The 13,489-nt window shown below is 40.1% G+C and overlaps 2 protein-coding genes across 2 annotated transcripts in view; both read left to right on the top strand.

Moving 5' to 3' along the window:
- LOC140942507 (visual system homeobox 2-like) overlaps window positions 1-263 on the top strand; it is a 22,341-nt gene extending 22,078 nt beyond the window's left edge. Inside the window, exon 3 of the mRNA XM_073391419.1 lies at window positions 1-263. This exon is cut by the window's left edge and continues 773 nt beyond it. The gene's annotated coding sequence lies outside the window, so the exon portion shown is untranslated.
- A 2,708-nt stretch (window positions 264-2,971) lies between these two features.
- Window positions 2,972-12,570, top strand: LOC140943386 (BTB/POZ domain-containing protein 9-like). The gene is made up of 7 exons (XM_073392464.1): window positions 2,972-3,896; window positions 5,270-5,606; window positions 6,234-6,346; window positions 8,202-8,391; window positions 8,692-8,799; window positions 9,144-9,222; window positions 10,001-12,570. Exons 1-7 carry the CDS (start codon window positions 3,065-3,067, stop codon window positions 10,127-10,129), a joined length of 1,788 nt encoding a protein of 595 aa, XP_073248565.1. The 5' UTR covers window positions 2,972-3,064; the 3' UTR covers window positions 10,130-12,570.
- The last annotated feature ends 919 nt before the right edge of the window (window positions 12,571-13,489 follow it).

Here is a 13,489-nt window from a genome sequence, read left to right as displayed (position 1 = left end):
AAAACATGTAGCCTGTTGCTGAGTGCAGTGAAATTGTGCGATCGGTTCTCAGTACAAGGAAAATCCTTTAGTAAGAATGACCGCGACCAGGTTTTATGAGCCCGCGAGACTGGCCACCCCAGTCTAAACCCTTGTTTTCACTCAAACCGCTGGACTCCCAACCTGGTTGAGCTCATTGTTATCTAAGGTCTTCCCAGAACAAGACGAATTAACACGTGCAAGGATTAAAGGTGTAGGACGTGAAGAACAGAAATATAGTTAGAACATAGTTAGAATTGCAAGTGTTCCTGGTTTAGATATCATTGGTAAAACTGAGAAAGGCAGGCAACAACTTACACTAGTCTGTATTTTTTATTATTATTATTATTATTATTATTATTATTATTATTATTATTATTATTATTATTATTATTATTATTATTAATTTTTTTTTTTTTTTTTTTTTGGCAATCAAACAGTTTTTAGTATTTTGTATGGTTCGTAGTTAAGATGATTATTAGTTTATTACTTCCCTGTTCCATATATTCCTATATTATAAGTTATAACCATGATAATCAGCATGTTAGGACTGAGTGTGGAATACGCTCGTGACAAACTGATTATCGCATATTTTACATTGATTTACCAAGCTTAAAATTTACTCTTCATACAACCATAATGTTAAGTCATTTTCGACTTGCTGAAATTTGCTTGTTGGATTTTGAGTCGTATGTAAAAATCTGTCCAATCAAGTAATAATTGTAAAATTTGTATATAGAGAGGAGGAATCTCAAAGCGAGGAAGCGTATTTATTAAATGGATTGTTCGTCATTTGTAAAGGAAACAGTAAATCGCTAAGACTATATTGTTCCAGACCGATAATAAACATGAACAATGTTGAAGTCATTTTGTCCTTTCATTATGAAGATGTGGCGTTTACAGTCAACTATCTCTAAGAGGATCAGCTTTGCGACCAGCACGAAGTGCCCTTCTTAGGGCCTGTTTACATAGAGGTGGGGGACCTCAGATAGGTGAGGTAACCCGCTCAGGTGGAGTAAAAGACAGCGGCGGATCCAAGGGAAGGGCCCGGGTTCCCCCCCCCCCCCCCTTTTATTTCCTTATTTTTAGACCAAACTGATGCCCGGAGGGCCGAAAAAAATTTTTGGAGACCGCCCTCCCCCCATCCCAGGCTGTGGATGTCCGCCCCCCCTGCTTTTATCTCAAGGTCTGGATCTGGCGCTGAAAAAATAACACGCGTTTACGTGCAATCTTCCAACCGCGCCATCCCGGGTTCACTTCCTCATGATTATTGAATGGTTGCTAAGCACGTAGACAATGGCTGGTAACTGACTTGCTTTGGCGGTTAATGCTCTCTACTCTCACCCGCTGCTTTTGCTGAAATCTTTCAGTGCAGTGGCTTCCTAGTGTCGTTTTTACTGATCTAATAAGGCACCGTCAAAGACAGTTAGTTGTTCTTTCAATGAATTTGATGTAACACGAATCCGACCCCGAACAGGGATACCCGGTCTGGCTTACAGTGTAGCCCGCCTCAGCCTCGGTTGACGGGTCACCCCAGCTATTATGTCTCTCTTGTGTAAACGTGATCAGATCAAAAGGAGACATTATATTGACATGCGGGCTACCCCACAGAATAGGCATGTGGGCACTTTTTCGAATTTGGAGCACTATTTTAACTTTCCAGCACTCTTGAGCACTTTCTTGACTTTTGAGCAGAATTTGAGCATTTTTTCGCTTTTTGGGCAACATTTAAGCACTTTTTTACAATTTTCCACATGTTTAACCCCTCAGTGGTGACCTCCGGCGAGTAGCGAAAAAACTGCATTTTTCACCAATTCCTCTTCTTTGGACCAGTTTTCGGTTAATAAGCATGGCTAAAAACGAGTTTTGCAAGAAAAAAAGGCATTTCGATCTTTCTCTCTCGCTCTCTTTTTTCCCTTCTTTTCCTTCTTTATTAGCAGTTTTGTTGCCCACTTTATCGTCTTTCTTTTGCATGGAATTGTGGCTGGCTAACTTTTTAGGAAAGGGACAAATTTAATTTTTAAAGAGTAGTATGTAAACAGCGAAATTGGCAGTGGATTTTACCCCAAAATGTTCCTTTTTTCGTGAGTGTAACTCTGTCAGGATCGGTCAAAATATCCAAAACGAGGTATCGCTGGATAGATCTATCTTTGCTGACGTTGTTGCTTTCCAATTTCTTAACTTAAAGTGAAAGCTAAACCGAGTAATTCTATTATCATGAATTTGAAGAATTCCACCTTGTCACCTGACTGTTTTAGTGAAAATGCACTTTTATCCTTTTAACTGTGGGAACAGTCAATTTTGAGAAAAAGAAACATCGAGGGTTAAAGCTTTTATAAAACTAAGAATATTTATGAACATCTACTAGAAAATAATTAAACACTACGAGCAACTTTCGAGCACTTTTTTAAAATTCGAGCACTACTTGAGCACTTTTTGGGACTTTTGGCGAATTTTCCAGCGGCAATCGTGACATGCCTACCTCCGAAGCGGGTGACCTCACCTAGCTGGGGCCTCCCACCTCCACGTAAATAGGCCCTGAAAGAGATGTCCGTCTAACAGAGGGTCAAATGAAGGGAGTAAACTGGGAAAGGCAGGGACCAACAGTAGGTGTTCGTTTTACCAAGGTGTCCGTCTTTTCATGTTCAAAAATGACCACTCTTTCATAGCATTGACTTTTATTTGAATATAACCTCAACATGTTTCTGCCTCTTATCAGGACTGCTTTCCATATTGATATCAGCCCATATACACTTTGCGTTTTTGTGTTCCAAATTGGTCCACTTTTTATTTTTCTTTCCATCCCACTCAATGAATAGTCTAAAAGGTGGCCGAAGTAACAGGACACTTACACTTCTTGGCCTTCCTGTGGAAAACCTTTGGTATTGGAGCTTTGGGAGCCTGGGGCACAACCAATGTGGTTACCAAGCTGACGTAAATCGATAGTAGTAAAAAGTCAACTTAACCGAAGAAGTACACGTACTATCGTTGTAAAGTGGGTGTTGTTTTTGTAAGATATTTGCGGATGTTTCTCTAGGACGTTTTCATGGGTGATAGTCCCGATATTCGTTTAGGAAACTTGCATATTGCAGCCGGGGAAATCGATCATGTCGAGCTGTTGTCATCTCAAGCTAGCGCCCTCTATCGTTCACAAGAGTTCACTGATGTAACATTTGTTGTGGAGGGTTCAAAGTTTTTCGCTCACAGAGTCATTCTTGCAGCTCGAAGCGAGTATTTTAGAGCACTGTTATACGGTGGAATGAGAGAAACAAACCCGGAAGCTCAAATCGAAATCAAGGACACAACAGCGCCGGCATTTAACGCCTTACTTAAGTATGTTTACACTGGAAAAGTTTACCTCGGGGACTTCAAAGAGGAGACGATCTTAGAACTGTTAAGTTTGGCGCATAAATACGGATTTCTAGCGCTCGAAAGTGCTCTTCAAGGCTATCTTAAAGCGACACTAAGCATCAGGAACGTTTGTTTTGTGTTTGACACCGCTTTGCTTTACCAAATGACAGATCTGTGTACAACGTGTTTGAGCTTTTTGGACAGGAATGCGGTAGAAGTTTTATCGACGGATGGTTTTTCGTGCCTGACAAAATCTGGGCTGGTTGAAATCATTAAGAGAGACTCGTTTTGTGCGCCTGAAAATCAGATTTTTAGAGCAGTTAGGGAATGGGTGGAATCTGCAGAAGGAATTGCCGAGGCCGACTTGAGGGACATATTGGATAAAGTTCGGCTTCCGCTCATAAGTTTACATGATTTGTTTGACATTGTCCGCCCTTCTGAACTTTTCTCAGCTGATGCCATTCTGGATGCAATTCGTATTAAGACAGAAAGCCGAGTAAATGAAATGAAGTTCAGGGGGCATTTGGGTAAGCTGTTAAAACACGGAAGTGTGATTTAATTACACATGTGATAGTTAGCCTACAATGACTTCAACCATGCAGCTAAAAGCCTAACTGCTACTGATGATCCTACAGCACAAATCATATCATGTAAATCAAACCTGTGACACTCGCAAATCAGTTATGTTGTAGGTGTGATGTACATGAGACATTGTGGGCTCATCATAAGCACATTGCATTCACAAAGTTGTTCTTTGTAAATGGGCCTTAAATCTGCCCTGTTATGCACTGGTCAGTTCCAAACCTCAACATCTGCCCACCCCACCCCTGCATATTTGAACTTGAAAAAAAATTTGTCGGGTGCCTTAACTTATTATTACAATCGGCAGTCAAAAAAGCCCGTACCCCTGGGGCTTGGACTGACATGGGACAAAATGGTTAGTAATTTTTGTAAATATGCTTGAACCTCCTTGTGTGACCACCTCTCATAAGCAACCACTGATCCAACATGCCAAAATTTTCCCCAACCTTCTGTAAACAAACGCATCCAGTAGCAACCTTACTAGGGTTTTTTATTTTACCATTATTTTTTAAGCTTTGTATGTGACCAGTAAATTGCACCATGTTCTTATCCCCATGCATGGTGGTTGTATGTATTATTGAGCAAAATGGAACACTCACATTCCAGTGAAGTTTTAGCAGCACAAATAGACTTTTTGATTAATTTTTCACTGCTGTTTCTGTCACTGAGGCCCTGTTAGGGAAAAATTCTGACAAGCCACATGGCCTTGAAACAGCAACAGAGGAGCAGATGAAATGGCAACTAAGGATATAAAGATCGGTTAAATATTGACAGGGACATGGCCTACCCCTCAAAATACAAAATGATCGTATCTGAAAGTCAATCTACATCCCCCCCCCCCCCCCCCCCGCCTCCAAGAGGGCCTTGTCATAGCCTGCGAGCAAGCTCTTTAGGGTGCTGTGGCCGCAGGGCAGGAAAAGGAAGTAGAGCTTGCAACCATTCTCTGGAATTTGAATATCTGCATCTAAAAAGTTGATGCAAAATGCTGATTGGCAGAGATGACATAAGTAATAATGTCATTACCCCTGACATGTGTTTTTCAATGCTTGTTAACATTCTCACTCCTTTATGCTTCGTGCTGATTGGCAGAAATCTGACAACTTAGTCAACAGGGAGCAACAGGGGAATTGGAGTTGGAATTCACATTCCAGAGACATAGTTGCAAGCTAACCTTCCTTCCCCGCCCCCAAACCCCCTCCCCCCACCGCCAGAGTGCCCCGGAGAGCTTGCTCACAGGCTAGCCTCGTCACTGTCGTGGTTGCTGATGCCCCTTGTTGACTCATTGGGACTCACTAGTGTACTTTTTTATCCATTGTAGTTCCAGAGGAAAACATAGCAACATCACGTCACGGTGCTGAGGTGATAGAGGGAGAGATGCGCGAGTGTTTGCTCGATGGCGACACCACACACTTTGACCTGGACCGTGGGTTTACAAGACATTTAATTGTTGATGGGGACAGGGGCATCTGCATTGATTTGGGTCGTCCAAGTATCATCAACACAATAAAAATGTTGCTTTGGAATAAAGATCAGAGGTCTTATTCATACTATATTGAGGTGTCAATGGACAATTCAGACTGGATAAGGGTCATAGATTACTCCAAGTACTTTTGTCGGTCATGGCAAACCTTACATTTTAAACCACGAGTCGTCAGGCAAGTAACAAGATTAACCTTAATGCAATTTGCCAGGTTGATCAGATAGCTAAAATGGTTAACCCTTTATCTCCGAGAGTGACCAACTTTCTCCTTACAAATGAATATCAATACGTCATCAAAAGAGAAGGTTTTAAGAGTTAACACAGAGTAAATGCTTTGATCTTTTATCAAATTCTTTCAACTAGTTCTTTAGGAAATATATAGAGATCAGTTTGGAGAATTTGTATGTGGATATTGGGGTTAAAATTGTTATTGTCAAGCCCAATATTTTGGTAAGACAAAGCTTTTTTTATCAGAGTAACAAGACAGACTTTACAGTCTTTTGCAGTTGAAGGCAGCTCTTCACTCAGACTTTTTGTGCCCTTATCACAGTTTTCATAGGTCAACCAAAAGTGGACAGCTACAGAATAAAAGAATTATAATGTCCCACTTATTTCAGAATCAGTGTACTTCTCCCAGAAATGCTAAATGTATTTGTAAAATAATCATCATCATCATCATCATCATTATTATTATTATTACTATTATTATTATTATTATTATTATTATTATTATTATTATTATTATTATTATCATTTTATAATCTACTTTTCTGTTCTTATTATTTCCCTTCTTATTTTGCAGGTATATTCGTGTTTATGGTGTGCATAACACTGTCAACAAGGTTTTTCATTTGGTACACTTTGAATGTTTGTATTCCAATACTACTTGTGAGCTAGGGGCAGATGGAGTCATAGGTAAGCTTCTGCGGAAAATTTCCACTTGCTTTATTACCCATTCTCGGATGTTTATCCTCCGTCCTTATCAAAGACGGCGCAAAAGCAATGTTTTAATTTCAAATCTAAGAGCTGTAGCGTCATTTGACATGCACTGTGTAGCATTTCACTGTCAAACGTAATACCTTAAAAAAATACCCCTGCTACACTGAAACCCCAATAATGCAATAATTGTGTTGGCACCTCATCATTACTGATAAAGATAAATTATGAATGTCTGATTGACAAGAAATAAACTCCCCCAATTATGGATTCTCACTATAAAGCATACTAACTCACAATCACAAGGGTGTCTGCAACAATGGGTGTTAACTCTATGAATAAACCTCAGCATAATGAATGAATTTTTTCACTGCGGTAAAAGTGAAATTTATGCTGTAGCTCAACCTCAATATCAAATACCCCTACCAACTGATTTCCCAGACCCTTGGCTGTTCTTTATAGCAGAGTTCCTGTGTAGCTTCAAAGTAGAACCTTAACCCTCTACTTACAGAGCATTTTCACATGACATCATGTTGCCATAGTATACACCTATCAATGTAAATCCCGTGGGGGGGCGGGGGGGGTGTGCGGGCAAGGGGCGGGGATGTGATGCCTGAGACTATCCCCCTGTTGGGCTTTTGATTGGCAAAGCGACCCCGGGGTCGGGACATCTGACTTTGACCGACAGAAGCCTGGTATCAATTCAGAAGCGGTTACCGTCCCTCGAGCCTTTCTGAAAGTCATGCTGTTGGAGAAAGGTGTGAAGTTTTCATTTGTTTTAATTGCCATAATCCGATACTTTAAACTGTCATCTAAACAGATCATGTCTATTTTGAGAAAGTTTTTATCTTCAAGTTCCCATCTGATTGTAAAACTTGATTGAAATCGAATTCTACCATGAAAGTCAGAGGATTTTTTACGGGTCACTGATCCGACCTGTTCCGACATGTTGAGCAGATGTTATAAAGCATTTTACGTTTCATCAATATTATAATAGCACGGTCAATCTTCCTAGAGTGATTTTATTGTTCAAAATAAGAGATGCTAGTGGAGAGAGAAAATACTTAATTACAGCGAGTAATTTAACGGAGCTTATGTTTAGTAAGGACGTACTTTTGAAATGTCCTTTTAATTCGTTTTATACAGTATTATAGTATTGTTTGTTTAGATTTTTTCCCCTGGGGTGGGGGCTTTTTTGACACTTTTGATTGACCATTCGTTTCCCACCCTGGGGAATTTGATCAAAAAATTTTAGAATTTGTCAAATCCCCACCCCTTGCCCACACTCCCCCCCCCCCCCCCTCAGGGTTTACATTGATAGGTGCATTAGTGTTCCAAATCACTGAAACAGCGGCCATGTTGGTGTCCCAAACCAATCCTCTGAAACTCTTTTCTTACGTAAATGCTTTCTTTTGAACTAATAAATTTGCATAGATGCTGGCCACATGAGCAAAACACCTTCTATACCTACAATCATGGACAAACATCTTGGAACACATTTGCTTTTGTGGGGCTCTCTTTATATCATACATGACCAACCTCCCCGCCCCCTCCCCGAACCAAAAACAAGGTTGGAAGCGTGTATCCAGAATTTTTTCCGCTTTATATAGCTCGTGGGGAGGGAGAACAGCAAGATGTTTCTGAAAGGTTGCACTGTTTTATGACAGCACCTGCAAATTACAGAAAATCACAAGTACTGCATTACTGTCCAAAGGACGTTTTTCCTGGATTTGTAGATTCTGCTACAGCTGAGAGTTTCATGAGTGAAAATTCATGTTATATATTTTTTTCATTTTTTTCACTTTTTTCTTCTTTTTTTTTACCATCAAAACAGTGCCCTCAGAGAATGTAGCCTTACCATTGTTGGGAGCCAGTGTGATTGAGGGTGTGAGTCGGAGTCGTAATGCCCTCCTAAATGGGGAAGTTGGAAATTATGATTGGAACATTGGCTACACCTGTCATCAATTGGGAAGTGGAGCAATTGTGGTTCAACTACCACAGCCATACATTATTGGTTCGATGAGGTGAGAGACTGATGCAGAACAGGTGTTATTTTTGTTGCGTTTTTCAGCAAAGCGAAGATAAGTGTGAAGCATTCACGATGGGGGAAGTCACCTTCACATGTGTCTTGTGCCCCTTACTTGCTTCGCACCTGCCTTCACTCTCCAGAAAAAGACTAACAAGTCAATGCCTGTTGTGCAAGCTTGATGCAGAGTGCAGCATGTCAAATACAGTGCTTTGTCATTGATGTTGTTGTTGTTGTTAACTAAATGTTTTTTTTTTTTTAATAGAAGTTTATGGTTAAATATTTTGTTTATTGCTAGACTACTTCTGTGGGACCTTGACGAACGCAGGTACAGTTATTATATTGAAGTTTCCTGTGATCAACAGAGCTGGGTTAGAGTCGTGGACAAGACAAAGGAAGAATGCAGGTCTGAACTATTATTACAGATGACTATAAGCAATTATTTAAATATTGTGCTTGTTTTGGATGCAAAGCTTAAACTTCAAAGCTCAAAGTGGCTAAATCTTTTTTGAAAAGAAAACATGCACAGAGATTTGGTGCTGTTTTAATATCAGAACCATGCAAGAGCAGGAAGATGTAAGCAATGAAGAACCACCTCATACTACCTTTATGAAGAATTGCAATAAAATAATAAATTTGATAAGTTATTTATAAGTGAAAAATTGAATGACATTACTTGAGCATCTTTTCAAAATGCCTTTTATAATAACCTTATTTTTTTATTGCTTTTCTCTGCATGTTTCTTTATAGATCATGGCAGTATCTTACTTTTGATGCCAGACCAGTTGTTTTTGTTCGTATTGTTGGTGTTGACAATACGGCAAATGAGGTATGCATCATTATAGTGGAATAATTTCAAAGCTGAGTCTTGTAAGCAGATATCCTCAAAAAGCTGATTGTTTGTAACTACAACTGGCTTAGTGGTCACTTGCTATATAAGGAATAAGTGGATAGGTATTGGAGCTTGCACCACTCCAACCACTGTTAAAAAGAAAGCAATTACTACTATGCCAAATGATTTTTAATTTTATTGCCATAAGCTATTCTGACCTTGGCAAGAAGCACTGCATCCTGTACTAAGGGTCGTTGTTAAAAAATTTCTCTTGCATCTCATTTCTTGACAATCAGACTTTTGTTCTGTCCACTTGTAGAGATAATAATAAAAGACAAGATATGCTGTAATTATTGTATCATCTGCAGGGCTGTCACTAAGGTTTGAAGTTGCCAAGTATATGCAATCCAGATCCAGACCTTTAGATGGGGGGGGGGGGGGGGCCTTCCCCTGGATCCGCTACTGCAATCAGTAGCTGGGAAATTGAGTAGCCACGGCATTCTTTTGGTTATATTTTCCTTTTGTTTTCTTGTGAAACTACAGTAGCCTGGGCCTAGTGGCCAGGGGAAATATCCATCCCGCGGCCCTAAGTGACAGCCTTGATCTGAAAGTGTCGCAGCCACTTATGATAATCTGTAAATACAGAGGTTGTATGGAAGTTCAAATAGAGCTGTCCACTGATGACAGTGAATGTTATTAGAGCTGTCCACTGATGACAGTGAATGTTATTAGAGCTGTCCACTGTTTAACAATCTTCATTTTTTTTCTTTGAAAGGTATTTCATTGTGTCCATTTTGAGTGCCCAGCCAATCAAAAGGAGCCCAGTATCTGCGGCAGTGATAGAACAGACAGCTCGGAACAAAGTGTGATGTCTGCCGACACTACAATCAGCTCCATTATGTAATTTTATAGAGAAACTCTGCTACATTGTGTCTGCAAGATTGAGATTGTAGTTGACAGACTGTTAATAGTATTGTACAGTTAAACCTCCACGTGCGCGCGCACGTCTGTGCAAAATACCAAAATTGGTTTTGTTAGCCAAAGTACCGTAAGCTAATCCTCCTCTAATTAGAGAGTTTAAGATACCACGGCAGCGTTGGCGCCGGAAACTTCGCATGAAAAGTGAATTCGCGTTCTTTCAATCTCTATTGCGATTATTCCAACTCGCTTACCTTGTCTAATGCAAACGAACTCTTCCAAAGCTGAATTCCCAACAACCATATCCACGTTCAGAAAGAGAAAGAAGATTTCGTCGTACCATGTCTGCGTCGTCCACAAAACATGATATTACGGGCTGTTTACGTGATACCGGAGTGACTTTCGGGACGAGTTTCGTACCAGAATGAAATTCGTACTGCATTCACATGATAACAGCCTACAGAGCATTTTCACTCACGTGGCCAACATCTTTGCAAATTTATGACAACAAACGAAATTGTTTACATAAGAAAAGAGTTCAACTCCCACAGGATTGCTTTGGTACACCAACATGGCCGCCGTTTCATTGTTTTGGAAAACCAATATGGCCGCCGTGACGTTACCCTGCTTAGCAGGCGCTTGGAAGTAACCGACATAGGAAAGAACGGGGCGCGAGAGAGCTCGCGCGCCGCGTTCTTTCTTGCGCCCATTACTTCCAAGCGGCAGGCTACCGTGACGTCATGTGAAAACGCTCTATCATCCTAAGGCGTTCTCTCTCGCGCCAGATCAGATACGCATGCGCCACAGGCCCCAGACTACTCGGTTTGCAATTTTCAGTAGGCCGTTTTCGTGTTAAATTCAGCGTGATAGCGATAACTAGTCTTAGAGGACACGAAAAAGGAAAATGAATATGTTGACTCACTTTCTTTGTTTGTGTCCTCTAAGACTCGCTGTCATGCTGAATTTTTATATATCGAAAGTGGCCAATTCGGAACGAAGTTCAGTACATAATACCAGAATCAGTGAAATTTCTTACCAAAACGAGAATTTCATTCGGAATGAAATCCGAAATGACTTGTAAGGAAACGAAATGTCGCTTCGGTATCAAATAAAGAGGTACAGAGGAATATATGGAGATGGAATGAACTCGTTCCAGAATGAAAGTCATTCCGGTATCATGAATAGCCCCTTAGGTATTTTCACTATACGTTGTAGTCGTTCAGTGACGGCAAACAAATGTACAAAAAAGCGTGACGCACGTGCAGAGTTGTTTTTTCTATTCAATCTATTGCTTTTTTGACGTTCTCGTTCTCGTCGTTGTGGGCATCTTAAACTTCCTAATGATTAGTAACAACTAACAACCTCCCGCAATCAGCCTCAAGATCTCTGCATTTTGGGTGGCTGCTTTTTTCCTTCCGACCCTTATCGGGAGAAATTACTTCTGTTCGTTTTGAAGTTAGGAAAATAGCTTTTTTCAGGAAAAGTGTTTCGACCTTTTTACAACTTAGGTCAATTTAATAAAAAGACTCGCTATCATACTGAATTTTAATATATCGAAAGTGGCTTATTAGAGACGTGTAGATGTGCAATGTTATGTCTGGTACTGATATATGATAAGTTACATCTACTTTAGATTATGAGAACCGAATGATTCTCCAAAAGAATTAAACTTAAAGCAGCTGTGTCACGAAATTCAGCCAAATAAGGAAATTACAAAATGCCTGTTAAATTAAGAGAAACATAAAAATAACCGCTTAAAACTTTAAAGGAAGGTTAAAATAACATAACAGAAACAACAGATGCCACGGATGGGCAAAACTGACGAAGATTGAAACGGATTGAAATTAGGGTTTTGGAAAACTGTTCAGCCTAACAGTTTTTCAAAGTTGATCCCTGCTGCTTGCAACTTCAAAAATAATGCTCAGGAGACATATTTGTTCGTCTCGGATCTCTGATTTTGTCATCTACATGTAATTTCTTTGCTTACTTTAAGTTCCATTTTGAGGGCGAGTAATGGACAAAATTAAACAAAATGAACTGGATTGCCGCGACACAGCCCCTTTAAAATAAGGTTCCTGGTATGTCCCAAATAAAATATTTTGATTCTTGACTTAAAATCTGCTGTGAAACATATTGGGTAGTTTGGGAAGCTCGCGGCATTTCGCAGAGCGTGTCTCGCGCGCCACCTAGAAATGGCACTGGCAAAGTTTACAAGAAGAAAGAGCCTTTTTATTCCTGGCCCTTAATCAGTCGTGACGAGCGAAAGGAAAGAGATGGAGAAGAATTTGAACGAAGGAGAAAGGGGGGAAGGGACTCCAACATAATAAATATGTTTATTATTCATTCAAAATATTTCCCCGATTCTGATTGGCTGAAAGCACACACATAATTCACCATAACCAGCTACTACTGATGACCAAATTTGGAAGAATTTTGCGATTAATGAACCGATGACGTCAAAATGCAGCTTTCTTGCAGGTTAATGGACCGTTAACCGAGAATACCTGGGGACGAGGTTGAGTTGTTTTGGTTGTGAAAACAAAAGTGGCGGACATTTCACTCGTTTCTAGTAAGAACTAGGCGAAATAATAGCTAAAAACATGGCAAGAACAGCAAGATGACAACTCGAAGGGCGACATTTGCTATGTGAAGAATCTTTGCTGAGCTTAAAAACCCTAAAGGTGCACTATCGAAGTTGAAATTAACATTGATGGAGGTAAGCATGTTTTAGCTATGTTTTTAAACTAGGAATTATTTTGAATGAATAACAAAAACAATAATTTAATTCGGCTTTCGTATCATATGAAGAATTATGGCGATCTCGGAGGGTGTTATCCCCTCGGCTTACGGCCTCGACGGATAACACCCTCCTTGATCTCCATAATTCTTCATAAGATACTCAGCCTAAATAATAACTAAATAGCCTGGGTACCAGGCCTTCCTAAGGTTTACTTCACTTAGACGCTTTGTTTCCTCGATTCCCAAAGAAATATCGAGTTAGAGACAAGCAGACATGAATTTGCTGATAGAATTCATCAAAACAAGCAAGAAGTTGACGGCGAAAAGCGAAGCGAAGGCAAAACGGGAAGGAAATCGTCGCCGTTTCAAGAACATGTGGCACAGAGTTCGGCGATCGGCGATTTGCATGCACAGATTCTAAGTGTTTCCTTACTTCAATTTTCGCGTTTATTTTGCTTGTTATCCTCCAAAATCTTTCAGAATAGTTTGCTTGACTTGTATTTGGTTGACATTCGTCGATACAAGCTTTCATTCTTCGCAAAACCGGCTCACAAAAATTCCCCGCGACTCGCCATAAAATTCAAAATTTTCGAAAGCTCGGTGTGTC

Source organism: Porites lutea, chromosome 7 (genome assembly GCF_958299795.1).
Source record: "Porites lutea chromosome 7, jaPorLute2.1, whole genome shotgun sequence".
Taxonomy (NCBI): Eukaryota; Metazoa; Cnidaria; class Anthozoa; order Scleractinia; family Poritidae; genus Porites; species Porites lutea.
Note: the sequence above shows the minus strand (reverse complement) of the source record. Positions and strands in the feature narration are given on the sequence as shown.

Bases quoted from the DNA above. Each gene is read 5' to 3' on its own strand.
- LOC140943386 (XM_073392464.1), top strand. From the start codon at position 3,065: ATGGGTGATAGTCCCGATATTCGTTTAGGAAACTTGCATATTGCAGCC. The intron at 5,607-6,233 runs GCAAGTAACAAG...CTTATTTTGCAG, and splicing joins TTTAAACCACGAGTCGTCAG to GTATATTCGTGTTTATGGTG. The intron at 6,347-8,201 runs GTAAGCTTCTGC...CCATCAAAACAG, and splicing joins AGGGGCAGATGGAGTCATAG to TGCCCTCAGAGAATGTAGCC.